At 53.4% G+C, this 26,827-nt stretch overlaps 9 protein-coding genes across 9 annotated transcripts; 5 read left to right on the top strand and 4 right to left on the bottom strand.

Annotated features, from left to right (window-relative positions):
* Positions 1 to 574: 574 nt before the first annotated feature.
* Positions 575 to 2,432, top strand: BO66DRAFT_411598 (cytochrome P450; the record flags this gene model as incomplete). The annotated part of the gene is made up of 4 exons (XM_025649300.1): positions 575 to 625; positions 698 to 848; positions 915 to 1,354; positions 1,494 to 2,432. 4 exons carry the CDS (start codon positions 575 to 577, stop codon positions 2,430 to 2,432), a joined length of 1,581 nt encoding a protein of 526 aa, XP_025503772.1.
* A 698-nt stretch (positions 2,433 to 3,130) lies between these two features.
* On the top strand, positions 3,131 to 4,312 carry BO66DRAFT_323335 (aldo/keto reductase family protein; the record flags this gene model as incomplete). Its single annotated transcript, XM_025643800.1, has 3 exons — positions 3,131 to 3,427; positions 3,518 to 3,834; positions 3,922 to 4,312. The coding sequence occupies 3 exons, from the start codon at positions 3,131 to 3,133 to the stop codon at positions 4,310 to 4,312; spliced, it is 1,005 nt and encodes a 334-aa protein (XP_025503771.1).
* Positions 4,313 to 5,810: 1,498 nt separating this feature from the next.
* gliT (thioredoxin reductase gliT) lies at positions 5,811 to 6,855 on the bottom strand (the record flags this gene model as incomplete). Its single annotated transcript, XM_025649299.1, has 2 exons — positions 5,811 to 6,375; positions 6,467 to 6,855. 2 exons carry the CDS (start codon positions 6,853 to 6,855, stop codon positions 5,811 to 5,813), a joined length of 954 nt encoding a protein of 317 aa, XP_025503770.1.
* A 2,002-nt stretch (positions 6,856 to 8,857) lies between these two features.
* On the top strand, positions 8,858 to 9,724 carry BO66DRAFT_438650 (uncharacterized protein; the record flags this gene model as incomplete). Its single annotated transcript, XM_025651080.1, has 1 exon — positions 8,858 to 9,724. One exon carries the CDS (start codon positions 8,858 to 8,860, stop codon positions 9,722 to 9,724), a length of 867 nt encoding a protein of 288 aa, XP_025503769.1.
* Positions 9,725 to 10,516: 792 nt separating this feature from the next.
* On the bottom strand, positions 10,517 to 11,457 carry BO66DRAFT_438649 (uncharacterized protein; the record flags this gene model as incomplete). The annotated part of the gene is made up of 4 exons (XM_025651079.1): positions 10,517 to 10,672; positions 10,906 to 10,991; positions 11,081 to 11,191; positions 11,265 to 11,457. 4 exons carry the CDS (start codon positions 11,455 to 11,457, stop codon positions 10,517 to 10,519), a joined length of 546 nt encoding a protein of 181 aa, XP_025503768.1.
* A 1,188-nt stretch (positions 11,458 to 12,645) lies between these two features.
* On the top strand, positions 12,646 to 13,570 carry BO66DRAFT_438648 (uncharacterized protein; the record flags this gene model as incomplete). The annotated part of the gene is made up of 3 exons (XM_025651078.1): positions 12,646 to 12,931; positions 13,011 to 13,204; positions 13,268 to 13,570. The coding sequence occupies 3 exons, from the start codon at positions 12,646 to 12,648 to the stop codon at positions 13,568 to 13,570; spliced, it is 783 nt and encodes a 260-aa protein (XP_025503767.1).
* Positions 13,571 to 13,671: 101 nt separating this feature from the next.
* On the bottom strand, positions 13,672 to 15,180 carry BO66DRAFT_451852 (sterigmatocystin 8-O-methyltransferase). The gene is made up of 3 exons (XM_025651888.1): positions 14,854 to 15,180; positions 14,672 to 14,798; positions 13,672 to 14,610 (listed from the first exon to the last, which is right to left on the bottom strand). Exons 1-3 carry the CDS (start codon positions 15,040 to 15,042, stop codon positions 13,703 to 13,705), a joined length of 1,224 nt encoding a protein of 407 aa, XP_025503766.1. The 5' UTR covers positions 15,043 to 15,180; the 3' UTR covers positions 13,672 to 13,702.
* A 1,000-nt stretch (positions 15,181 to 16,180) lies between these two features.
* BO66DRAFT_438646 (uncharacterized protein) lies at positions 16,181 to 20,648 on the top strand (the record flags this gene model as incomplete). Its single annotated transcript, XM_025651077.1, has 5 exons — positions 16,181 to 16,290; positions 16,347 to 16,809; positions 16,890 to 17,982; positions 18,042 to 19,280; positions 19,360 to 20,648. The coding sequence occupies 5 exons, from the start codon at positions 16,181 to 16,183 to the stop codon at positions 20,646 to 20,648; spliced, it is 4,194 nt and encodes a 1,397-aa protein (XP_025503765.1).
* Positions 20,649 to 21,723: 1,075 nt separating this feature from the next.
* BO66DRAFT_451831 (uncharacterized protein) lies at positions 21,724 to 23,022 on the bottom strand (the record flags this gene model as incomplete). The annotated part of the gene is made up of 1 exon (XM_025651887.1): positions 21,724 to 23,022. The coding sequence occupies one exon, from the start codon at positions 23,020 to 23,022 to the stop codon at positions 21,724 to 21,726; it is 1,299 nt and encodes a 432-aa protein (XP_025503764.1).
* Positions 23,023 to 26,827: the final 3,805 nt, after the last annotated feature.

The raw sequence follows: 26,827 nt of genomic DNA, 5'->3' as shown, positions 1-26,827 counted from the left end.
CCAATGATCTAGCCGAGACACTAGAAGGGGACGGGGCTAATGGCGAGCGTGATTGAGACATTGAACTTTTGGATGACGCCCGAAATGCTCGCGAGGTAGACGGAGTTGCCATAGATGCCGGGGAGAGAATGAGTCAGCATCGACAGCTCTGAACTCACTCGGAAGAGGAAGCCTTACACAGCGAATGGGGCGATACAGACTCCGATCACAAAGGTCAATCGTCGGGCATAGGGCCAATTTCGCGGGTTTTCAGGGTCGTCTAGTTGACTAGATTGTTGTTTTGCCATTGATAGCGCACAGGCCTGGACGGCCGTCAGTTCAGTGATGTACTGGGAATACATATATAAGCCTGTGGTGTGTGGATGAGGGAAGGATGAAATGGATACCTTATTTATGATTGAGCTTTGTATCAATGAGCGGGGCCTCCGAGGCGGCCGAGGTCGGATTTGGCCCGCTAGCGGAGTTGGCTGACAGTGAGCGACCATGAAGCCCACATGTATAAATACCTAGCAGCTGGAGCAGATCGCTTTGAGCCTCATTCAACTAACAGCCATCTCCTTTTTATCTGATCACAATGCTGGAACATGTCCCTCCCATCTACACCTTATGTCCCGTCATACTCTATGTCAGTGCAATCTCCCCGTCTCCCCCTCCAGTATCTCCGTCCCCACAGCCCTAACATGGACCCACATCATAGATCGCCGGGCTGTGTGTCCATCGAATCTACTTCCACCGTCTCCATCAACACCCTGGACCCTTGCTGGCCAAGCTTACGAACTGGTATGCCGCATACTACACGTGGCAGGGTACCATCCATCTCAAACTCCGGGAATGGCATGATGCGTACGGTACGATCCCTGAGGCCAGCATCACCCACAGACACATGCTAACAGAAGCCACAACCTCGACCACAGGCCCGATCGTGCGGTTCGGCCCCAACTCCATCTCCATGAATAGCCCGACGGCAATGGCCCAAATCTATTCCGCTCGAGCCAACGTCCGCAAGGACGATGCGTATTCTGTGATGAGCGCCAGCAGCCACATCCCCAGCACAATCAGCTGCTTGGACAAAGGCCAACATGCAGCCAAACGCCGTATCCTTGCGCAGCTGTTTACCCCCTCAGCGCTGAAGGGCGTCGAGGAGCGCGTTTTGTCGCACATTCGCACCTTCTGCGCCTCGCTCGGGGAGTCCAGCCAGGATGGACGAGCGACGGACATGGCAGTACTGTCGGACTATCTCACCTTCGATATCATCAGCGACCTCTGCTATGGCCAGGCCTTTGGCCTCCTCCAATGCACAGCGCTCCGATATATCCCAAATGTGATCAGCCGCATCAGTCGTCGGAACGCGATCGTAGGTTCTCCCTTCCATGGTCCATGACAAGTGCTTCCAGAGGCGTGCTGGGGGAGAACCCCCAGACCCCCCTTTCCTTTCAGCTTCCCTAACATGCACCAGAACACCGAACCAGAGAGCTGACCGACTCCTGATAAAGTGCTTCATCCAGCCCGCGATCCAAAAATACCGACTCGACCGCCTATTCCTCGCCCCCATCTCGACGCAGATCCGTGCATTCGGCCGCTGGATCCAGCAACAACAAAAAGAGCACCCCCACAAAATAACCCCCGACTTTCGCAGCCACCTCACCACATCCACCATTACCCACTCCGGCCCTGACCCCCGGCCCCTGACCAACAAAGAGGTCTGGATCGAGCTCCTGCAGCTCGTCATCGCCGGCTCCGACACGACGGCCGTGGCCCTCAGCGCGGCCGTCTTCCACTTATGCCACCACGCGGCCGCCCTGGCGCGCGCCACCGCCGAAGTACGCACCCACTTTCCCACTACTGTCGAGGCCATTCGCCCCGGCAGTCCCCAGCTCCGCCGCTGCACCTACCTGCACGCCTGCATCCACGAGTCCCTCCGCCTGGCCCCGCCGGTGACGGGCCTGGCGCCGCGGCGGGTTCTTGAGGGTGGTATCCAGGTCGACGGCGTGTGGCTCCCTGCCGGCATTGTTCTCGGCTGCCCCATCTACGCGGTGCAGCGCGATCGGACCTGTTTCCCTGCGCCGGATCGGTATTTCCCTGGTCGGTGGGAGGGTGTGTTAGATAGTAGTTGTAAGGGGGAGGAGAGTGATGATATGGGCGAGGAAGAGAGGCAACAACAGCGGCAGAAACGGTCTCGGATGCTGTCGGCCTTCTGTCCGTTTAGTGTCGGGCCCCGGGCGTGTGTGGCGCGGCGGTTCGCCATGGACGAGATTACGGTGACTCTGGCAAGGGCTCTGTTTCTGTATGATTTGCGGTTGGCGGGGAGAGAGAATGCGGATACTGGCACTGGTGCTGCAGGTGCGGCGGAATACGCGCTGAAAGGGTGGATGACTTCCGGGCGGGAGGGACCCGTTGTATATGCTTCGCCGAGAGAAGGTTGTTCGCTGTAGGCGTTTTTATTGACATTTTTATTAACACTTACTCATTTTCCGTACTCACTGATGCTCATCTGTGGCTGAAGATAGCGTCAATAACTCTGGATGTTCTTACACAAATGTACTGATGAGGTGCTTTACCCTCTTTTCATGTCACACCTTTCAAATAAGATTTGCGGTTCCAAGATATATGTTAACCTCGGGAATGTTTACACATATTCTATATTTGCTGTCTTTCTTGATATCGCCTACTATGAGTATTAGGCGTAGTAGGTATCAATGACAACTACCTTTCACAATTGTACTGTTAACTCCTGTTTTGCAAACAAAAGAAAAAAGAAAACAAAACCAAAACAGCTAGTGTAGGTAGAATTCAAATGGAAAAGTGCGCCGGTGTACTCCAAGTCGTGCGCAAGGGAATCTTAGCTGGCGTATGTATAGGCTAACATCGATAAGATATAGGGCGGGTCGGACTCTGTCCGCTAGCGCGAGTTTTGTGTCCGGAGTTTAAGGCTCTGCATACCATTGCTATCTCCGCCCACCAGCCCTAAACCCTGCGAGCCGTGCTGATAGTGGAAGAGCAAGAGAGCGATGACGAACAGCATTGTCGTATAAAGGGATGCCATCACCCGGGAAGATCAGCATCAGCTCGCTGCTATTACATTGAAACCAGACAGTCCGGTCTAATATCTCGTTGAGTGTGAAAAGCAAAAATGACGGTAGAACAAGTCCAACTCATCTACGGCGGGGGCTCCTTCATCAGCGAGGTCAGCAACCCCTCTCTCTCCGACGTGCAGGCCACGTTGAACCAACTGCATTCTCACGGTATCCGGGCGATCGACACGGCGCCCATCTACGACCGCTCCGAAGAGCTCCTGGGCCAGGCCCATGCCGCGGACCGGTTCGCCCTGGCCACCAAGTTCCCCGGCGGGTTCCTGCCCGAGCCGGCCACCGAAGAAGTCCTCCTCGCTGCGGCCGAAGAGAGTCTCCGGAAGCTGCAGACCGATCAAGTAAGTCCTCCCTCTCCGTCCTCTGCATCCTTAGCCCGTTGAGGTAGAGACCCGCAGACAGACATGTTGAACTAAGATAACCTCCCTCAGATTGACATCTACTACCTCCACGCGCCGGACCGCCGCGCCCCGCTGGCGCCCCTCCTCGAGGCCATCACGCACCTCCACCGCACCAACCGGATCCGTCGCTTCGGGCTCTCCAACTTCCTCCCCGCTGAGGTCGACGAGGTCGTCCGCCTCGTCCAGGCAAACGACTACCTCCGCCCCACCGTCTACCAGGGGAACTACTCGGCCATCGCGCGCGGGGCCGAGACGACGGGACTCCTGGACACTCTCCGCCGGCACGGGATCGCGTTCTACGCGTACTCGCCTATCGCGGGCGGGCTGCTGGCGAAGGAGGTGGAGCAGTTGCAACCACAATCACCACAAATAGCAGCAGCAGGTTCATCCACTGAAAAGAATAGTGGTCGTGGTAGTGGTAGTGGTAGTGGAAGTGAGAGTGTCACGAACCGGGGAAGATGGGACCCCGCGACCACGCTGGGCGGGTTCTACCACGCGCTGTACAACACGCCCGTCATGCGGGAGGGCCTACGGCTGTGGGGCGCGATTGCGCGAGAGGCCGGCCTGCCTCCGGCGGAGTTGGCGTACCGGTGGGTGGTGTACCACTCGGCCTTGCGCGGGGCGCACGGGGATGCGATCCTCGTCGGGGCCCGGAACAGCGGGCAGCTGGAGCAGACGCTGGCGGCGCTGCGGCGGGGGCCGTTGTCTGATGTGGTGGCGGCGCGGGTGGACGGCGTCTGGTCCGTCGTGGCGGAGGCGGCGCCGCTTGATAATTATAATAATGCGGTGGTGCGGGGGATGTTTGGAATCGGAAAGGAGGAGTAGATTATTGGACAAGAAAGACAGAGTCTGCCTATCGACCTATGTATGTGTTTCTTCTCGAATGATAGAGTTTCACTCGATTTCCGCACAACTCTGGCGAAAGGATGTAAATATTGGGCTGAAGCAACCGTTTGACCTAGGACAGCAAGCTATCTGTACTGATTTACAAACGCCTAGTTTCCCTAGTATATCTATACTGGGTGGTATTACAGTCCGAACTCTTTACCTAGCTTATATAGCTATCATATACAACATTAACTAGGGTATTCCGGAATTCTGATAAAATAGTAATCTGAGATAAACATTGGTCCAATCCTATATAGCCCTGATAATCTTAACATGCCTTCAAATTATACACTTTTTAAAACTGAGCAGTTAAGAAGATTAGTACTAGAAGTCGTAAAAACTAAAATAAGAGAAGCAGAGAAAAGTACCTAGTCAAATACAATATTAGTAGCACCAGAATTCAGAACAAATTGGTACAGATCGGCCAACTACAGTTAGGTCTATTTACATACTGCGCAAAGAACATACAACAAAGCAAACATTGTCCACACCTGGCGAAATCAACAACTCAACACTTCCATTATAATCATCTAGAAACAGTCTCGAATTGTTGCCGTGCTACTTTGCTTCTCCAGAAGCAGGATCCCCCAAGCGGTCCCAATACACAGCGCCCTCCGATCTCGCCTCAACCGTCCACACCCCCTCCGCCACCCGCCCTATTAAGGGCACGACCCCGACCGCCTCCGCCGCTTGGATCCCCAACGCATGTCCTTGACCATCAACTCGACGGGAACCCGGGGGACTGCGCCGCTTGACGACTGCCCCTTGGCACTGGAAAAGAAAGGAGTATGCTCCTTTTGGCTCTGCCGAACCGCCTCCGCCATGCGCCACATCTGCTCCCCCATGAAAGTCTGCCCGGAAGAAGCCTGGAGAACGGCATACAGCTGGGCGGGATCGACGCCGGCGCGCCCTCCAATAGCCGTGGCCTCGGTGACGGGCAGAACGACGCTGCACACAACATACTTAATGCTGATTTCGGCGGCGAGGCTGGTACCAACCCCACTGCCTTTTTCTTTATCAGTTTTGGGGAATTGGAGAAGGTGAAAGAAGGGGGGTCTGGGAGTTCTCCCCCATTACTGTACGCTATGGGAGGCGGGAGTAACAATTGATAATATCTGTTCATTCTGTCTTATGCTAATATACAAGAGAGTTTCAGCCTTTTTAGTATGTAATACATAGCTGCCGGCTCGCTTGCCCAGTCGGTTCGCTTACCGATTACGGGCTACAGGTGAGTGATTAGATGTGGAGCCCTGGGTCGGCAAGTGCCCGCTAGCTTCAAGGATATGTGGGGTCTGAGACTCCACCACACACAGGAACGTCCAATGCTGTACGGAGTGCTTAACATATAGATTGCGTAGGTGGAGTCTTGCTCTGGATATTCTAGTGTAGCTCCTGCACCCAAAGCCCACCATCACACAGCCGAACAATCCTTCAATCACTCAGATCTAGCATCTCCCTTGGCCCCCAACTGCGCCGCCAACCCTGCCCCCGCAAATGCTCCCGTGGCCATCGCATTTGTCACGGTCTTGCCCAGCGCGACACAATCTCCGGCCGCAAACACCCCCGCTACCGAAGACTGATACAAGGGCTCGGCAGCCTCAATCAGCCCGTGGGGGGTGCGCCGACAGCCCAGCTGCGCCACTAGATGCGCTCCCTGGAGCTCTGTCCTGGGTCGATTGACCACAAACCCCTCCACCACCGGCTCGCCCGTCGCGAACTGCAGGATCACCGTCGAGGCTACTTCGCCCTTAACCATGCGCACAATGCGTCGGGAATCCACCACGAACCTGGCTAGCTCGTCTGGCCGCAAGAGGCCCCGGATATGCTCCTCCAATTCGCCCCCCTCCCCGTTCGTGTAGAGGGTAACCCGCTTGGCCAACCGTGCGGCCAGTCGGGCCATGTGCACCACGGGCCCAGCGGCCAGCAGCTCCCCGGCGCAGAGCACCCCACAGGACTCCGCGCCTCGCTCTTCGTACCCGTGGCAGAAGAGGCAGTGAAAGCTGGACCGTATGATTCACACATTAGCGAAACCTCTTCTCCAGCATTCTTATCCAATTCTCTGCGTCGGTGGGTAAGAGGGGCCAAACGCACATTCCACTCGCCCAGCACTCAGTGTACCCCTCAATCGCGGGCGGGATGTCACGCACCCCCATGGCGAGGAGGACGCTCCGGCCGCGCCAGACGGCTCCGGTGTGGTCGCGAGCGTGGAAGAGCCCCTGCGGGGTCTGCTCGATGCTTTGAATGTTGGCGTCATGGAATTGGATGGTACGATAGCGCGTGAGAAGGTTGGCTTTGGCGTCTGTGAGGAACTGCGCAGGAGGTTGGTGATCCCAGGTGAGCACGGCGTGCAGGTGCGCCGCGGGACGGTTGCGCTGGGACTGCGAGTCGAAGACGACGGCTGTATGGAGGGTGCGGGCCAGGCAGAGCGCCGCGGAGAGACCCGCGGGGCCTGCGCCGATGATGAGGACGTCGTAGAGCATTGTAGATGAAGATTGTGATGGTGGTGGTGGTGGTGGTGGTTGGGGGAGACGGGATCCATGTTCTACTTATGCCCGGGTCTAAGCTCAGTGGGTCGGTTCGATCGGTCAAAGGCCGCTAGAGCAGTTTGTCCTTTCCGAATCGCAGTGGGGGCGTCAATATTAGCCAGAGATGTACGATGTATATTCCGGGACATACCGAGGACAAAGTAGCTGCTTTCGTTGTCTTGATTCTACGGACCTGCCCAGGAACTGTGTATGTATCCGAAAATTTGGAGTTCACCTACAAGCACATCGCAGACAAGACAAATCAACTAGGCCAAACCAGGATCATCGGAGTAGAGAGGCAGACCTGTTAAGCTTGGCAAGAATGGTAGACACCCACATAGAAGACCTGGACAATCTAGTCAGCCATCAGACTTAGTTATTCTTGACATAGGTATAGAGCTCCTTGATGAATTCCATGATTTCCGGGTAGTCTTGATTTTGCGCCCGTGAGGTTATAAATATATTCAACAGAACACAAGCTGTTCTTAGATTATAAATAATACTACTTCTTTAATCGGCTCTGATTGTCTTTAATCTAAGTTATTGGCAATGTGGTAAGTATGAAATGCTGTTTAAACTTTTGTTTATAAAAGCAGAAAATTATTGTAGTAGCTAACAATTACAGAGTATTACTTCTACTTTAAAAAATTGTGAGTGCTGTCAAGCCTATATTTTAATAATTAGAAAGCGAGTTCTTAAGAAGTTAAACTTGTAATATTAATATTTATATTTGAAGTATAATAGTAGTAGTATATTCTGCTTAAGATAAAAAGACTCTGTAATACTGTATTTGTGATGAATATAGTAAGATAAGAAAGAAGTTGAATAAAGAAGTTCAGTAATGTTCGATAAGCAGATATCGCATTTTCTGTCTTCTGCAAATAATGCCTGAAGTGTAGAAAGGATAGTGATTCCTTGGGGCGCTGCTTCCACAGAAACTCTTGAGGGTCATTTCTGGAGATATTCCGAGCCGGACCGCCGCACTGATCCATCAACATTTTTTCCTAAGCTGCAAGGGTGGGGACTGATTCCTTGATAAGGTGTAGTAGATCGGGGTACCACGGTCGATCGGACCATCTCTGGATTCAGGGAGACTCTGGATCCCATTCGGCTTCGAGCCTGAAGTTCCATCTGCGTTGCACGAAAGTTTCAATACTGCCTTCTCTTCTTCTTTCCAAGGCAAAGTCCACAGGGGCCTTGCCACTATGGCTGAAAGTTCTGGCAAGAGCGGAGCCGTTGTTGCTTTGGAGAAGGAGATTGATCATTTTCCTTTGTTGTGCTGTGGTTTCCGTTCTGCACAGCCACATGGAGAGGAATATCTCCAAAGCTGGTCCGACGAGTCAAATCAATATCAGGCAATTCTAAGACCACCAACGGCATCCTGGTTTCGCGGCTGCAATGCGACCATGATGGGGGTTCTATCAGTTCATGCGACTTACACTATAGTCATTTATACTTTCTATCGCGAAGTCAAGCTTGAGCTCATGTTCAACTCTCTTTTGCCAAGACAAATCGATCGCTCCAGCTCCAACTCAATTTCGCAAATCACCAGCTGACCACGATAACCTTATGGTTCACCCGTATTCGCACCCATGGTATCTTCTGTTCTTATTTATGTTTACCTCCATTGAGCCATATCTCTGCACCTTGGTGAAGGGGCTGTGTTTAGGTCGGACGGAAAATTACCTTTGCTCGTGTTGAGATAGCTGCTGGGAGATAGAACCAAAGAATGTTGGTCTCTACACGGAAGGGTTTCCTGCAGATTGCTTGGAGATGACTTCAACGACTGGGCTTCCAGCTGGCCTTCGGTTCTCTGAGCTATCCTCATCAAAGGATCCATGCTTGCCTACAAACTATTTATATTGCCGTCTGCCTCCTGGCCTAAGGACTTCTCCTTGAAGAGCCAATTCTCGAGATCTCAACCTCACAACAACAAGTCCCTTCCCTTCGAGCAGAGATGCATTCCAAGATCGGGGCGATTCTTCTGGTGATCGGTGGCATGATGATGTCTGGTGCTGCAGCACAGTCTGACCAATGCTCCGCCCAACCCTGCTATGAACGCTGTGTCCGAGATAGCTATCAATGCCTGGACGACTGCTGGAACATCGCATCGCAAATCCGAAACAGACGCCAGGCAAATCGGTTCCACGCGAATTGCCAACGGGGATGCGACGATGGAATCTCCAACTGCATCTTCCGACAGTGCGACGTTCAATGCCCGGTCGTCGCGGACAGCGGTGACCCCGACCAATGTCACGAGGGCTGCGAGCGCAACGCACTCCTGGACACGATCCGATGCATCACTACTCGGCCCAATTCCGCGGACCGCGACAGTTGCCTCGGAGCCGCAAACTCCAAGCACCGGGGCTGTCAGGCCGACTGCCCACCCCGTGAGCCGGTCGGCGGCTGCAAGGACGGCTGCATTGCTGATTCGATCGTGGGAGTTGGCCGGTGCGTAGTGGCACCACAGAACCCGGTGAGTCGAGAGCTCTGCAATCGGGCGGTGGAGTCGGAGCGGATAGAATGTGAGGAGAAGTGCGACAAGGCGACTCCCTCGCAAGCCCCCGGCCCGTCGGCCACCACTGCAGCAACCACCACCACCACCCCCACGGTGACCCCTTGTCAGGGGGCGCCACCATGCGGATCCTTGATCACGCCCTGTCTCTGCGACTGTTTCAACGAGTTACATTGTGGAAATAACGCGTGTAACGAGGAGTCGGCTACGTGTGGCGACTCGGACGCCTGTGGCTGGCGCTACAGCGAATGTATCAGTGCGGTCGATGCCAAATTTAATACCTGCAAGGGAAAATGCCCGGCTTCTTGATTCTGCTTTCTGGTGTGGAACATGGATTTCCGCTCGACCTTCACGTCCAAAAGTTAGGCCAATGTGATTAAGCCCCGGAGTCGGCACGAGGTGGATTTTGATATGTGACTGGCAACACAAACATATGCCGACAAGGTGTATCTCTGATTCTATAAGGCTAGCCATCTCATCTCTAGGAAAAGCATTTGATTGTTCTAATTTGTTGCCAAACACGGAACCCGGATTTTCTTCTATCGTTCACGTAGTGCTGTCTTCCCTCCTAGGCAGGGTTAGTCTGCAAGAGCCCTATAAGGTAGATGAGTCCGGGAAGGTGCGACACATGATCCTGATGGGCTACGGCGGGCAGGAGACTGATGACATCGCTCGCCAGGTCGCCAGATTGTCAGATTGCTGCAGGATTCATTGATTTTTATCAGTCAGAAACCCTGTAAGTTTCGATAAAACTCACGTTGCTGAATATACTATAATTTATAATATCTTATCAAGTAATGAATCTGGTAAGATTAATAATCCACTTTAATCTATATTGTGTTTGTTGAATAATATTAATAGCTATCAATGTTCAATAATAGTTATGTATTCAAAATAAATTAGCCGATTAAAGCTTATACTCCACTCAGCCGTATTTAATATATGGCTTGAATACAGCTGAGCGGATGGGAAGCCCTGTGTTCTACATCCTGTGGTCGTATGTACTGAACAGAAGATCGAAGAAATTACAATCATTCGATCTTCTGGGGGCACTGCACCAAACTCTCCAAAACGCAGGGATGTACAGTACGTGGGACCTACTCAATCAAAGCCCCGCGCATCACTCACCCGCCGCTCCTCCGCCCAGGCCGCCAGCGCCGCGTAGTCGCGACACACGCGCTCCGCCCCCCACCCGGTGACGCCGCCGAGCGCGGCATCCACGGGCTCCAGCGTCGCGTCGGCAGCGCACATCAGGCTCTGCCGCAGGTAGTCGAAACAGTGCCGCATGTGTCAGGGGATGTGCTGTTGCTCTTCCTTGTCTTTCTCATTGGCGTTGTGCTGATCGGGGTGGTTCCCACTCAGGACCCCGTAGTAGCTCTGGTGGATCGACCACTGCGCGTTGAGGGTACGGGGGAGATATCAGCGCTTCGGTGGGTTTCGCAAACACGCAGTCAAGGGTACGGAAATGAAGGGGGAGAGAGATTTCATACTAGGCAATGTAACTGGTGGACCACCGAGACCGTGTAATAGATCTGGTCGGTATCGGGCGCAGGGTATCGGACCGTCCCTTGGCCGACTGTGTATCTTCGTTCGTGGTTAGGACGGTTTGGCTTATAGGGCACACAGCCCAGGGAGAGGGGGCAAGATCCTGGGGGAAGCCCTTACGGGGAACGATTGAATCCCATGCGGCTTGGGTGTTGGCATCATCGCGGGGATCAGCCCCAAAGGTGCGGTTGTAGGTGAAGACTTCTTTGTTGGTTCGCAGTGGGATGGAGGCTACAATATGAGTTGAGATCGGAGGGGAGGGAGTTAGTCGTTGCCAATGGCTGGAGAAGGAAGGACAACTCACGATTCGAATATACGCCAGGGCATGGTCTATGATGATCAAGACGGCTCCCAACAAGGCCGCCGATGCCGGCTGAGATGACAATGGTGATCAGCCATACTAACAGATAGCAGCGCTGCTGCACCAGACGAGTGCACAAGCGACCGGGGTCAAAATCGTGGTTTGAGGGTTCATAGCGGGGGCTGAGATTGAACATGGTTGACAGGTGTGTTTAATGGATAAGTACCGGTATGAAGAGTTGATGTACTGTACCCATCCGTCTACTGTACTGTACCGTATCTACTAATCATTCTCAGCTGCCTCGTCAGAAAGCATGTGCTTCAACCAATTAACGTCCAAGTCGCGTTGGCCATGTAGGATGATGCATCTAAGCTTCCGCCCCTACAGCCTCGAGCTCTCGCGGATGCGACATCCTACGTTTGATTTTGTGAATTACATGCATTAGTGCTGCACGTAGTACGTGTCCACGAAAATAGCGAATTCGGTAAGCTTGTCATGCAACCACTCTCACACTACCAAAGCCTGTGCGGGCTGTGACTATAGTACTAGGTATCAAGACTTACTCTCGCTTATTTTGTTGATGCCAGCCATTTCATACTGTTTGGTATGGTATAACGTACAATCCAGCATCGGGTGGGTATAACATTGGAGCTTCGCTACAACTGCCATGTGCATCTTGAACAAGTACGTAGAGCGGAGGGAGACTTTCGGGGACGTCAGGTATAAGAATACAGCTATCTTGCACTGCCATTCAATATGCCAACGATTATCATCCCGATTCAGACTCCACCACCATAGTTCTTCCAGAAAATCTCCTCCCCAGAGACATCCCTTCCAACAGATCGCAAAAATGAAATTGAACCTCCTTCTCTTTCTGGCTGCCGCTGTGAACGCAGTACCTCTCGTTGCGCTTATGTTCTCACCTGGAGTCCCCTATGAAATGGTACTGATTGGATTTCAACAGGCGATGCGGGCCATGCACTCGGTGCTCATACTCATAAGTTCTGCATTTTCGGCATTGCAGGTTTGGTTTTCAGGCATTATGGCTGACATCGACTGGAGGATCCGCGGCGGATGCTGATGAGGCAGTTGCTTACCCAGCTAAGATCGACCAGTCCTGGGTCGATGCGGCATAGATAGATGGGAATGCTTAGGGGGTTCACGCCGTACCGCTAGGGCTTGGGTTGCCTTATATGTATGTAGTGGCGAGTAGAATGAACGATGCTTCACAGATGGTCAGGACGTTTAGTTACTAGGTACTAAGTACTCTTGACCAATGTTAAAAACTCACTTTCTGCCTTTCTACTTCCTACTTCATCCCGCGTAAACACCCGCCGTGAAACTTCGATAGCATAAGTGCGCACGCACTCCAAGTTCTCTCATTATGTCCCCCAAACAGCAAGACTACCACCCGCTTCGACGTAGCTCGACCGACGAGGCCTCCGAAAATGAGGATGAGAACGAGACCAAGCCAGGGACTAACAATCTGGACCCCCCACAATCCGCAAGCCCGACTCTGACGAGCCCACACCGAAGCCCAAGGGCCATCCTCCTCACCGCCCTCTCCTTCGCAGTCCTCCTCCTTTTCTGCACCAACATCACCTTCCTCGTCTACTGGCTGAGGAGTACTAAGCTAACATCGACCCCGTGCGAGCGGGGTTCATACTACGGTGTGTGTCCCGATTCTCGATGTGAATGTAACACCCCCAACAGGAAACCGCGACGCTGACATGCATGTATCATGCAAAGCCAATCTCCACCGAGCCATCCCCCTCCCAATCCAAGAACACAGCGTATTCGTCAGCGAAAACGTCAGCGCGGTCGCGTACCTTTGGGAGGACGAGCTCAGCGGCGACCCGGGCGTGGTGGCGCTGGAGAACGATTTCGTCCGGGAGAAGCATCTCCCCGAGGCGATGCCGTTCCCCTGGGATCCGTCCAAGAGCGTGTATCTGCTCCAGAGATATCATGACCTGCATTGTCTGCGGACGCTCTTCCGCTACGCCTAGACGGCGGACCGCGGCCTCCCGCAACGGATCGCGTTCAGCCACGTCCTGCACTGCCTGGACCAGCTGCGGCAGGATGTGATCTGCAACGCCGACGACACCCCGCGGTACGCGGGCCACCCGCGGCCCCGGGATCCGCCGGGGACGGGGGCAGGGCAGGTCCGTCTGTGTCGCGACTGGGCGCAGCTGGAGCGCTGGGCCCGCGAGCGCACCGCCTGCTTCAAGCATGAGGATGAGGTCCCCGGGCGCATGGTCGATCGGTTCAAGTTCTGCCCGGATGGGAGGGTGTTGTGGCCGGTTGAGTAGGTCACATTACTAAGGTAGTACTAGTACATTTGAATGTATTTGCATTGGGTAGACGCAGTAGGAACCGTCAAAGAAACAAATACATCATATCCACGATCTTGTCCAAGTCATCTGCACGTAGCCAGTCAAGACTCAGGATTCAAGTAACTTCATCGCCTCCACGATCCCATCGCCGCCCTCATCGACGGAATCCCAGACCCCGACCACCGTCAGGCCGGCCGACTCCAGCAGGGCCTGCCACTGCGGGCGAGTGCGCTCGATCCCCGAGTTGAACGCCATCATCGTCATATCAAACTGGGCCTGGAATTGAGCGGCCTTTTCGTCTGCGACGATGATCTCGTGCACGAGCAGCTTCGAGAACCCCGGGGTCATGGCCGCGGCCACCTTGTCCAAAATCCGGCGGCAGTAAGGGTCGGACCAATCGTGGAGGATATGGTGGTAGAAGTAGACGCGGGCGCCGACCACCGGCTGCGCGGTGAAGAAATCATATGAAACCTTCTCAATGGCACGATCGACATCCAACTCACTCAACCCATCAATGACCGCGGGCAGATCCTCCAGCACCAGTCGCCCCCGGGCCTGGGGGAACCTGGCCCGGAAGGCCAGCAGGTCATGTCCCTTGCCCGCGCTGACATCCACCAGCAACGTCTGGCTTTTGTCAGCCGCACAGCCATCCAGGATCCGGTCCTGCACGGGGTACCAATCGACCCAGTACTTCCGGGCGCCCATGGTGTTGCCCATGAAGGTGTTGAAGTCGCGGAGGAGGGCCGGGTCGCCGGCGATGCGGTCGAAGGTCGTCTGCTTCGTGCCGAAGGCGTACTGCATCAGCCCGTCGGTCGGGTCGAAGGGGCAGGTGTATCCGCGCGCGTGGAAGTAGGCCGGCGCGCTCTGCATGGCGGGCACGATCAGCCGCGAGACCATGCGGTGGCCCGCCGCGATCTCCTCCGTCGCCATGGTGTGCGTGATGCGGCTGGCGGTCCAGGTCTGCGGCGCGACTTCGCGGACGAAGTGGACGGCCGAGAGGAGGCGGAGGAGGCGGACTGAGAGGTTGAGGGCTAAGTTTTTGTTGGATATAAGGGGGGAGGGGGAGTTTTGCCCTACCGATCAACAGTTCTTCCGCACCGGAAAGCACGGCCAGTCTCGCGGCGGTGATGGGTTCGTTCGCCTGGACGATGTGCGCGAAGAGATTCAGGTCCACGGCGATGCGAGCGCTGGTGGCGACCATGGGCTGTGGAGTTTTGCGTTCAGCAATCGGCAAAAATATAAGAGGGTCATAGACGTACCGCAAAGGCCATGTCCACGGCGATGTTCTCGGGCTGTTCCAGTTCCACGGTGAGGGATTTGCTGAGCTGCAGGCACTGTTTGCGGGCGTCGAGATCATTAGGGTTGCTGAGCCTCGATGCGAGGGCTTGCAGCTGGGAGATGAGACTTAGGGATTCCTCGTTCGCGGTGTGGCCGTTTGTAGAAGGCATGATTGTTTTCCAGACGGGTTACAATCGAGATAGCCAGAGAAAGAGAGTAGGAGTAGTGGTAGTGGTGGTAGTGGTGGGTTTATTATGAATTCTTGATGTCACATTGCAAGATTCTCTTGCGATCCGGGGTCTCAAAGGGGATGATATAAGGTGAGCCATCTGGAAAAGGTGAAGTGGGAATCTTGAAGTCCAAGTCTGGAAATCTAGTAAGTACTAACTTATCATTCACTGTCCGAGTTTATTCTTATCAGTCCGACATTGTCATTGGATCCCTTCCACGCATGTCTGCTTTGTTCCAAGCTAGCATTCACTTTTCTTTGTCTCTAGGGTCGGAAAGCTTTTTGGGGGCGGGAATAATCCCTTCTTTCCAGAAGATAGACATTCTATGTGTATCTCAGACACTGGTACCTTTCGAGTTACTGTCCAGTGGTGCTAGTCGAACTTTGATTCCCAGGTAAAGATGGTGATTTTCACGTGTTTAGACTGTAGTATGGACGGTGTATATCTGTCGCACTCCATAACTTAACAAGTCAAGCTTATTTAAGCATGTCCTGTGTAAGCCCCAAAATTACAGACAATTTGCTTATATGTCATCTAGTCATCTAGTAACTAGCAGGGATCGGGCACCAGCTGGCGATGTGGACAGCGTCCCTAATACTACGTTGGGAATAGAGCCCTAAAACCACGGGTCGTTTCCTGATTCATCCGAGGGGATCTTCCGATAGGTGCAGACCCCTGCATATCACCCAAGGCTGGCTCCAATGTCAGATTTTGGTCTGGAGTCAAACCAACATGTAATGGCTTGCGCGGCCCGCCCTTATCTCGCATTCTTTGTTGTTCGGACATTGCCTGTACTAAAACATGAGCATCCCCGACCCCTGCCAGCGCCTGGTTGCCTACTCGAGGTCGGTCAGACACCCTTTCACTCATTTTCATAGGTTAGATAATTTTAATCCATTAGACGATTGTAACCTCAATTTAGTACAAGATCATGGGGACTCCAAGCCGCCTTTCCCATTATTCACACCTCTCCCTCACACCCTTACAGTGAGAATTCTCGCCTCACCGAGCTCGCTACACATTAGCCTCTGTAAATTCATGGCGCAATTTTGCACGAAAGACCAGCACAGAGAGAAAGATGGTCTCCGACAACAAACCAACGATGTTGGGGAGGAATCATCATCATCCTCCTCCGCCCCCACCGAAGACTGGTTTGCATGGCTGCAAGTCCTGGGAGCCTTCTGCATGGTAAGCTTACCCACATTCAGATCAGGGTGATGTACTAACCAATCAAATCTCTCCAGGGAACTTATGAACGCCTTCGGGGTCTTCCAGACATTTTACGAACTGGATCTCCTCGCCTCCAAATCCTCCTCGGACATCTCATGGATTGGATCCACGCAAGCCTTCCTCATGTTCATTGTCTCGGCGATTGTAGGGCCGATCGTCGACGCAGGTTACGTGCGGTCGTTGCTGGTGCTGGGGGCCTTGCTCACCGTGCTGGGGATATGTATGACGAGCCTGTGCACGGCATACTGGCAGGTGTTTCTGGCGCAGGCGCTGACCATGGGGCTGGGGTTCGGGTGCCTGTACGTGCCGGCGCCGACGATCGTCTCTCAGTACTTCTACGCCCGCACTGCGCTGGCGATGGGGGCCTCCTCCGCGGGCACGGCCATCGGAGGCGTCATCTACCCGATCATCTTCACCCGCCTTCAACCCCGCATCGGCTTCGGCTGGACCACTCGAGTCCTTGCCCTCATCGTCCTGGTAACAATGCTCCTGCCGGTGGTCCTGATGCGCTCGCGAGCGCCGCCGACCAGACAGCAGCGCCGGTTGACGTGGAACAGTTCTACAAAAACATTGGAAACGCGGGGCTTATCTACGGGGAAATGTTTCAATGTGTCAGAAATCTCTGGCGGCGTGGAAATGAAATCTTTGCTCGTGTGGAACTCCCTGCCGCCATTTCGCATGAGACAGCCCGTTTCCGTTTCCACCCAGCCCTCCTGGATGCCAGTTTTCACATCGTTAACGCCTATGTGCAGCACAACATTGGTGTCAGCGCTGTATATCTCCCCTACACACTGGAAGCCGTCGAGGTTCTTGACTCACGCGGTATCTCGTCAGTTTGGTCCAACGTGAAAGTGAAGAGTCAAACCGATGACACCTTGAATGTCGATATTTTAGTCTATTCCGAGGACGGTCGACTGCTTGTTTCTGCCAAGAGCCTCGTCATCAAGCGGCTGGGTTCCACAAAGACTATTCGATCCCTAGAGCATGAGATAGCTTTCGAACATGCGCCGAATGGGACAGAATATGATGACCGAGTTCCCCGGAGTTTGACGAATATTATCTCCATCGATCTCGGCCTAGCCGCTGATATTGATGATGCCGGTCTCTTCCAGAATGCCTTTCCTACAGTCCCTATCCACCGGAGCTCACTCGAAGAAGCCGCTGGCGACTTCGATTCTGCCAAATTTGGGTTCCGGCTGGACCGCAGAGTAATGATCTACATACCTGCTGTGATGAACATGGCTTCTCCCCATATTGAAAATCATATCGAGTCGGTTTATAGCGCTCTTAGTAGGGTTGCAAACTGGCTACAACACGATACTGGAAGCTCGACAGTACTCGTTCTCACCAGAGGCGGCTGCTTGACCTCGGCAGACACTCAATGCGACCCTGCCTCTGCCAGCGTTCAGGCCGCGGTTCGTGTGATGAGAAACGAGCTGCCGCGGATATCCGTACAGCTGCTCGATCTCCCCTTGCGCGGCTCTTGGAAATCCCTGCCCTCGCTCGACGAAGTATTGGGAAATACCCGAATCAGTCGGCACGACTGCGTGGTAGCTGTTCGTCCTTCCGGTTGTTATTATCCCCAGGTCACGACAGTCGATAGCGAGTCTGAAGACCGGTGGTCTAAGCCGGTCCCGCAAGAGGAGGAAGGTACTATGGCAAGCCCGTCCACGGTGGTTCCTTCGGCGAGATTTCCATTCATGATCTAGAACCCATTGCGCTGGGCCCCGGAGACGTGGCTATCGAAGTTCACGCGACGGGACTGAATTACAACGATGTCATCACGTCCATGGGGATGCAGTCCGATCAGGCTACGCCTGACGCGCTGAGTGGCGACAATCTGGGAATGGAAATCGCTGGCGTGGTGACGCGAGTGGGAGCCAATGTGAGCGGCATTGATGTCGGGGCCCGGGTGATGGCTCGAGTCACCAAGGGTCTTGGAGGGTCGGTGGTGGTCAACCACCAGCTCGTCGTGCCTGTTCCGTCAACGATCTCGCTTGCAGAGGCAGCCTGTCTGCCCATGGCATATATGACAGCTTATTATGCTTTGGTTTATCTCGGCCGCTTGGGAGAAGGTGAATCAGTTCTTATCCACTCCGGCGCTGGAGGGGTAAGTATCGCAGCTATCCAAGTCGCCAAGCTCTTTGGCGCTCGCATCTATGCAACAGCCGGTAATCCTCAACGTCGAGCCTGGATCCAAGCCATTGATGGTGTGGAGGCTGTATTCGATTCGCGGTCCGTGACTTTCAGTGATGAAGTCAAGAAAATGACCCATGGCAAGGGAGTGGATCTGGTGCTTAATTCATCAAATGGGAATATCTTTTCTCAGTCGATTGCCTGTCTGGCTCCCTTTGGCCGCTGCCTCCAGCTGGGTAAGAGCGATGTCTACCGGAACATGAGAGTTGGCCTCCAACAATTCCGGAAGAACTGTACTCTTTTTGTGGTGGATGTTGACTCCTTGGCCGTCCAAAAGCCTGAGCTCCACCGGAAGCTGCTTCTCGAGGTCTCTGACTTGCTGAACCGTGGAAAGTTGTTGCCTCTCCCGGTCACCCGGTTCCCTTTTGGCGAATTCCCCAAGGCACTCAAATCGCTCTCTCGCTCATCCGCCATCGGTAAGGTCGCTGTGGAGATGCCGGAACACGAATTTGTTCAGTCGAAGCCCCAGGACCGACTGCTGCTGTCAGAGGACAAGACATACCTCATCACTGGCGGCACCGGTGGATTAGGGTTACAGCTGGCCCGCTTCCTTGTCAAACGAGGGGCCCGCCACCTCTTGCTCGTCAGCCGCTCCGGCCCCAAATCCGCTGAGCATCGGGCCACCATCGATGACTTGATAGATCAGGGCGTGAGGATTATCATCAAGCAAGCTGATATCGCTGACTACAAGGCGGTTGCAGCGATCTTTAACAACACCACCGATTACCCGCCGATCGCAGGGGTGATGCACTGTGCCGGCGTTATCAACAATCTTCCCGGGGCTTTCTCTCAGCCTTGGAGTTTTGGGATCTTATGCCGGCATGACCACAGCCGACCTTGGCAGTCGCATCCTGGATTCATTGGAAGCACAGGGGCTGTTGCAACTTGACTTTGATACGGTCGAGTCCACACTGGAGCGCCTCATTATCCGCAAGACCTGTCACCGTGTCCTGGGTCGCATCAGTTTCTCCGCATTCGTTGACGTCCATAACCACCTCCGGCAAGACGCGTACTATACCAAGGTGCAGCATGAAAAGGGGGAAACCAGCAACGACGGTCCGACTGGATCGGCCAAGGATGACCAACCAGTGATCGAGGTCCTGTGTGCCGGCCTCGCCAAGGTTATCGGCGTCGAGCCGAGCCGGATCGAGCCGAAAGAAGAGATCAACACCTACGCCTTCGACTCGTTGACCCTCACGCAAGTGCGAGGTATGATTGCCCGAGAACTACGGGTCACTATGCCCCTGATGCGTCTCTACAATAATCCTACGATCCAGCACCTTGCAACCGAGATCGAAGATATGCTCGCGGACGGGAAGGAAGAAACCCACAAGGATGCGAAGCAGACCTATCAACACGCCGCCGTGGTGGATCTGGTGAAGGAGCTGACGCCATTGTCCCCGTGGATCTTCAAGGGCACCGGTGCCGGAAAACGGGTGGTCTGCTTCCACTCCATGGGTATCGGCGCATCTCTGTTCACGCCCTTCCTCGTCGACTGCCCGCCGGGCCTGGACCTGGTGGCTGTCCAGCTGCCCGGCCGCGAGACGCGGGCCCACGAGGAACTACCCAGCTTCTCCTCCGCCGTGGCGAGTATCGTGGCGGAGATCCAATCGTGGGAGCAACCGCCGGACGTCCTCTGGGGTCACTCTTTTGGCGGAATCATTGCCTTCGAGGTCCTGCGGGCTCTGCGTCGGAAAGGTGTCCCCCTGCCCTCCCTGATGATCACCGGCACGATCGCGCCCCAGCTGATTGGGGTCTGGAAGCGGCGCGAGCTTCTGATGTCGAGTCTGAGTGGGGACAGCAGCGCCGACTATCTGCTGGCGGTCACCCGCTACGTGGACGAGCCGGACTTCGTCATCGGGATTCTGGAGATGCTCCATCACGACGCACCACTCCTCTTAGATTACGAGTACCAGGAGGAGAGTGAATTAGGGGTACCCATCGTGGCTTTCTCCGGGCGCCAAGATGATATCGCGTACCGCGAAGAGTTGGCTCATTGGGGTGCGCAGTCGAAGAATTTCACGCTCCGTGAAGTGGATGGCGACCATTGGTTCTTGCGACGCAACAAGGATGTTCTGCTCCAAGCTTTGGTGGAGTTGGCGGGTGTGGGAACCGCATGATTTCCGCAAAGATCAAGGGCTACTTGACTTTTTCAGGACTTTCGCTTCTCAGTAAGGTCATATTGGCATGGGTGGGTGACCACCAGCCAACTCGTTCTGTTGTCAGTTTTTGTCTTCCTTTGGCCAGTTTAATGTTGAGTTCCACCGGCGACCCAGAGACTATGTAAGGGGACATCGTCTCTTTCGAAGAGTCCAGTGCTTCTTCTTGTTTGACGACCGCCCAATTTGTTTCATTTGATTCGGTCCACAAGCCTGCCAAAGTAATAATTCGGACCTGCACCGAAACAGTCTTGTAACGCAAAACATAGATGCCGTGTATCTACCGCAAGCTACTCGCCAAGTTGCAATTTACCTATCTTGTTTACAGTTCCTATGTTAGTCTAATTTATAGCTTTATTCTTTTTCAGACCGATTTCTCTCCTAACTGATTCTCACACAGAGATCATATACAAGATTTTCGGATAAAGAATCCTCATGCAACAATACCTTGAGTCTGAAATATTCTAGGATCTAATGTCTAGCAATCCTAATATAAGATATAGTTATGTGACTTTGCTGAAACCAAGTGGACTTAGAAAGATAATGGAGTACAGCCAGCGGAATTGGGTTTATTGCAAATTGGCACAAGTGGCCCACCGGAGTATATCCTTTCCAGCTTGTATAGCAACGTTCTAGCCAGGCCTCTTACCGTAGTACCGTGTGTACATCGTCTGTAAAATCTCTGCCGGTGACGTTCGGCTCATATGTTGTCCACGTTGTCCGCCTTTTCAAATACAAACATCCGGCGACCAGATCAATCTTTGGGGATGGATCTCTCAAAGCACACATGCCCTTCCTACGGATGGATAAAGGCCTTGCTCACCTACACAATAGTTTCTTCTTCCGCCCCAAGGGCTTTCACTACCACCCATTCCACTCGAATATGTTCGCTTGGTTACATCACTATAGTGGGTCTGATCGGAGAATATTCTATACATAATGGGTCTATGTTTTCCAACTTGTCCAGCTCAATAAAGTCTATTGTTAATCTATTGACAGAATGATATGGAGGTTGTGGGGCACAGCAATGACGGGCTCAGGCCGAGCCGAGCTTCTCGGCGTTCTCGAAGCCAGTGAAGGTGAAGTCGGCGAAGGCAGCGCCAATGTCATTGCTGGTGCCATCGAGGGTGAGGTACAGCACGTAGCTTTGGTAGTCAAGCAGGAAGGACGAGCTGTTGGCCAGGGAAAGCGCCAAGTTGGCCCTGGCGATGGCGTCGTGGAGCTGGGTGTAGTTGGCCTGGTTGACCCACTCCTGGGTGGACGGGACGTCGGAGCCGCTGGTGCTGATAGTCACGTTGTTCAACTGGGCCTGGGCCTGGGCGACGGCCCTGGTGAGGAAGTCGCGCGAGTTGCCATCGCTCGTCATGCCGACGGGGCCGCCGCGGTTGGTGGTGTTGGTGACGGGGACCAGCCAGAGACTGACGTTGAGCCCGGCGGCCGAGTCATTGGTGAGCTTGAAGAACTTTTGCGCGCCGGTGAACTCGCCGGGCCGGTTGGAGATGGGCAAATTGTCCCGGGAAAAGCGCATGGCGTCCCCGTAGGTCACGCCCCCGACGTCGTAGAAGGTATGATCAGCGCCGTCGATAAAGAGACCGACCACGTCCTGAGCGCGCTTCATGGCCCAGCCCTGGTTGCCGTACCAGAACAGCGCGACGTCGCCAGGCTGGATACTGGTATCGAAGTTGCTGGCGGGGATAGCCGGGCCGGCACCGCTGAAAAGGTCGGCGTCGAAAATGGTGCCCTCCCAGGGCGTCTTGTTGGCGACGTCGATATTCCCGCGGTAGACCGAGTAGGTGCCGTTGGCGTTCTGAGTGATGGTGTCGACGGTGACGCCCTCCAGGTAGTCGGCGTCGATGAGGTCGGTGTAGCCATCGCCGTTGGTATCCCAGAAGCGCACCTCGAGACCGGCGACGATGTTGGTGACGACCGACAGGGCGGCAGCCTCGTAACTGCTGGCCTCGGTCTCAGCCTCGTAGCCGCCCCACCACGTCGCGGTGGTCGTGTCGTAATACAGCCAGGGCACTTGGTTCACCAGATAGCCGTCGCTCAGGCATTGGCTAACTTTGTTGAAGGCGGACTCGGTGCCCGGAATGGCCCACAAGTTGATGTAGAATTGGCTGTCTTCGATGACAGCCTTGACGCCCTGGAGGGCGCTTCCTTGCTTGAAGTACTGGTCGTACTGGGTGGCGGTGACGTTGGCAGCGTCGGTGCCCATGTCAAGCACGACGGAGTGGAGGAGCGTGCCGTCGATCTGACTGCCCGAGTAGGCAGTCCCGCAGGCAGCGAGGCCCGAGGCGGGCAGCATCGCCAGGACCGAGGCGTTGGCGAGTCTCATGTTTGCGAGACCTTGAGGAGTAAAGTCAGCGAAGGAGCGTAATGGAAATGAGCGACAGGGAAAAGAACGTTGGCCAATATCTGGAATACCGATGAGCACAGTTACACCCCGAGATGCTGTGGGTGTATGGATATGCCTGGCACCTGGGTGGTTTTATATCCTCTTTCCTCATTGCTGATGACGAATCTGATATGGTTGCACTCCGTACTCCGACTTTAGCGGGCGGTGGGGCCGGCATGTAGATCCTGCGAATTTCCCCCTTTCCCCCTCCTTGCTCAACTCCACATGTCCTCTGAAGAAATCCCATTCCGAGGTTTCATCGCATGGGTAAATGCTTAAGCGCTCGAGCCGTAGTGCTGTCACTCTCGGGATACAGAAGATTGAGGGGATATGCTAGCTGCAGCGGTGGTTCGGACCGCGACGGAGATGCCGGTCTGGCTGTATACTTCTGGGGTTAGTGAGACACTAACCTCCAAGGTTAGATTAATATTAATTAGGTGAAGACCACCTGGAAAGGTTGTCCGTCAACTTGTCCCCACGAACCCCACCATATGAGCAGTATGTCGTCGCACCGTTGTCGCACTGGCTGAAAAGGAACATTTGAAGAATATCCAATGTGGGTCTGCGTTGACGACATGGGAGAACTGCAGCGAATGATCCCATGGCCATTTCAACTTTCCAGCCATCGCGAGCTCCACACCCCCATATGTCAACTTGAAGCGTTTAAGCGTAGATCGACCCGAACCTCGGAGTTCACAGTGAACCGAATTGAATATGCGCAGAGATTTCTCGAGAGAAGTCGCTAAAGTGATTGAGATAGCCGAATGAATCGATTTAGATTAAGGCTGGATGTTGATCAAGACGATGCCGACTTCATACAAAACTGCGGTACGTACCTTGCTCCAAATCCAGGATGCCCCTGTCGATCCATGGCATGTGCAAACTAACCTTTGCGGAGACTAAACCACTCAGGGTTTAGTATCCCGCCAAGATATCCTCCGTGCGCGTTCCAAGATTTCTCTCGATCCGTGATCCGTTCCATGTTCGCCCTCTAGCACGTTTATCATCTTCTGTTCTACAACTGCACAATCTAGCAGTGGGGAGTAGCGTAATATTATCAGTAGGGAGGAAAGTACACCCCACGTGACAACGATATCTTAAATTCTACCCATGTCTTACAAGGTGCCTGCACTTATCTATACTGCTCTGAACGCATTGTTTTAACTGACACCAGTCATGCGTGTTGGATTTAGGTCAAATCAGATGGAGTCGAGTGCTAGTACTTGGAATGCAATAGCCTGTTTTGAATAAATAGACCAGGTAACTTCCACCCGGCTATTCTCGTTACTTTCTGAACATTTTACACTCGTTGATCATCCCGGAACTTCAATCTGTGGTGAATCAGTCGGGAGCCTCGTGTATTCCCTGATTAAAGAAGCCATTGATACTACTTTCGAGGTTGAATACTCCATATACTATCTATGCTCCATAACTCCCAATATGATAATGGAAATAGTGTTGGAACGAGCAGGATGATAAGATTCGGTATTCTGCGGTAGAAGAGCGATCGAACCAGTTAAAGTGGAGAAATACAACGTTGAAGGAACCGAACCAAGTTTCCGTACAACTGTCTTTCCTGCAAGATCCAGTTAGAATTGGTGGATGGATGAAGCTTTGTATTGATATTCTATTGGTGGCTTGTAAAACTTTTGCACTAATTGGTATTGAAGAAAAATAGACTTGATTTCTCTGGATCAAGTGCTAATTCACTATGTTTGCAATAGGTCTATGGAGCAAATCTTGTCCCCAGCTTCGGTACAGCCCCCTTAACAAATCACCTTGCCTAACATTTCCTTTTCAGCAGAGATGATAGACAGCCACGACAAAATATTGGCAATTAGATTGCGAGAACCACAGTGGTCCCAAGAGGCTGACCTGTTGCTTTGAACTATAGAAGCCCGAAATCCCTTCTAGTTATCTTAGTGAAAGTAAGAAGTCTAGAAACATATAAACGTCATTAATACGGGCAGCTCAAGATGCACCAAGTCTCAGCTCGTAATAGTGTTGAACATGATCCGGCTTCCGCCGGTAATTGGTAAAGCTTCATTTGTTGTGGGATGCAAAAGCTCTTTGGTTGCTTGAGAGCAGTACAATAGAAGTTTCAACACCCGAAAAAGAATATATAGGTAGAATTGATAGTGGAATATACTTTCCCATTGAATCTCTCCAACATCTTATGTCCGACATATGGTTTTATTGACATCGTCAGCCGAAGAACCCCATACAAATTGGTAGGCACTCAGGCTAACAAGAAGCAGTTCTGCTCATACAGTCTTTCAAAACATGCTAAACTCGTGTAGAATAGACACCAATACTGCTTAGTCGCCGTTAACATGCCGTTCAGTTGCCTCACGGGATAATTACTTCCAACTATATGCAGTGGCCACGAAATAGCAGCCATTTTGCCTTCAACTCTTCAGCCCCAATTAACGTCAGTTGGCGGAGGGTTGCTGTCTGACGGAAGACCAGATGATGACAATTCCGCCGACACCGTGGACAGAATTCCGTCACCAGCACATACACACCACGCCTGTGCAATTCTCCAAGAAGAATTATCAACAGAATTTCTTGTTGCCTCCATACTTATACTCTCAATGTAGTGGCAGTCAGGTTGGGATTCTCGACATGTCAAAAGTGAGATGAATTGATCGGAGTGAGTCCAGGGCTAGATGCGGGGCAGCGGAGTGGGAGCCCTTTGGTCCATCCCCGAGCCCTAAACCTACTCCATGAAATTCGGTGGTACAGCCATTCGTGTTCCAGGCAGTACGATGCAAACGGAATTTGGCTGCAGTCTGTGGCATCGCGCATCTCGTCTTCAATTCAAAGTCCAACAGTGAGGTCGGTGCTTTTCAGGCCCCGAGCGACGTCGACGTTCGTTGACCATGGTAAATGTATAGACATAGCCATTGATTTAAATCGTCGGGCTCCAATTATCCTTTCCAGCCCTCAGCCACTGGCCGTTAATACGACTCCGGAGACAGAGTCTAGTTCAGGTCCTTATCGTATTCGGACGCCATTGCGATCGTGTTGAAAGCTTGTCCATAAGTGCAAGATAGCCAAAGACATGGCTACATGGCGCCGTTGACGAAATGACAATGATGGTATGCCCAGCAGCCGTGCAGAGGGGCCACATAAATTGAAGTTTCCCGGGACTGCCCTACCAGAACCTCTGCCATGGTAATACACAGTAAATCACACCATTTGTTGGGGGGCACCACCATCGCACCTCGATCTAGAGTAGCAGCATATCACAACAAGTACAAATTCAGAAGAGGAGACGGGAGCCATGGCATCGCTCCTGGATGAATTTCGCCAGTCTGCAGTCCCAGCTGGAACCGCCGACTGGACAACTCCCACACAATGTACGTGGACAAGATCCGGTCTGCATTGCCACATGGGCCAGACACAAAAGGACATCTGACGATCCTGGTCGGCGCGGGGGCTTCAATCGGTGCCGTTCAAGCGAGTGAACTCACTACCAGCTTCAGCGAGACCGACAAACAGAAGACCCTAAGCGGACTGAGCTGGGCGGGGCTTCTCCTTGATGGCCTCCTCTATGTCATGGAGAATCATGACCTATTCTTCGATGAATATGACACATGTATACCAGAATCCTCCAACGGGTCCAGGGCGGCGCCCCTGCCTCAATCGGCACGCTACTACGGGCAGCTGCTTTTCTCAAAGCCAAGCTCATTGACCGCGGAAAGCTGGTCGAATGGCTGGATACTCGATTCGCCAAGCTTTA

The sequence above is a fragment of the Aspergillus aculeatinus genome (assembly GCF_003184765.1).
Source record: "Aspergillus aculeatinus CBS 121060 unplaced genomic scaffold BO66scaffold_25, whole genome shotgun sequence".
Classification (NCBI taxonomy): Eukaryota; Fungi; Ascomycota; class Eurotiomycetes; order Eurotiales; family Aspergillaceae; genus Aspergillus; species Aspergillus aculeatinus.
Note: the sequence above shows the minus strand (reverse complement) of the source record. Positions and strands in the feature narration are given on the sequence as shown.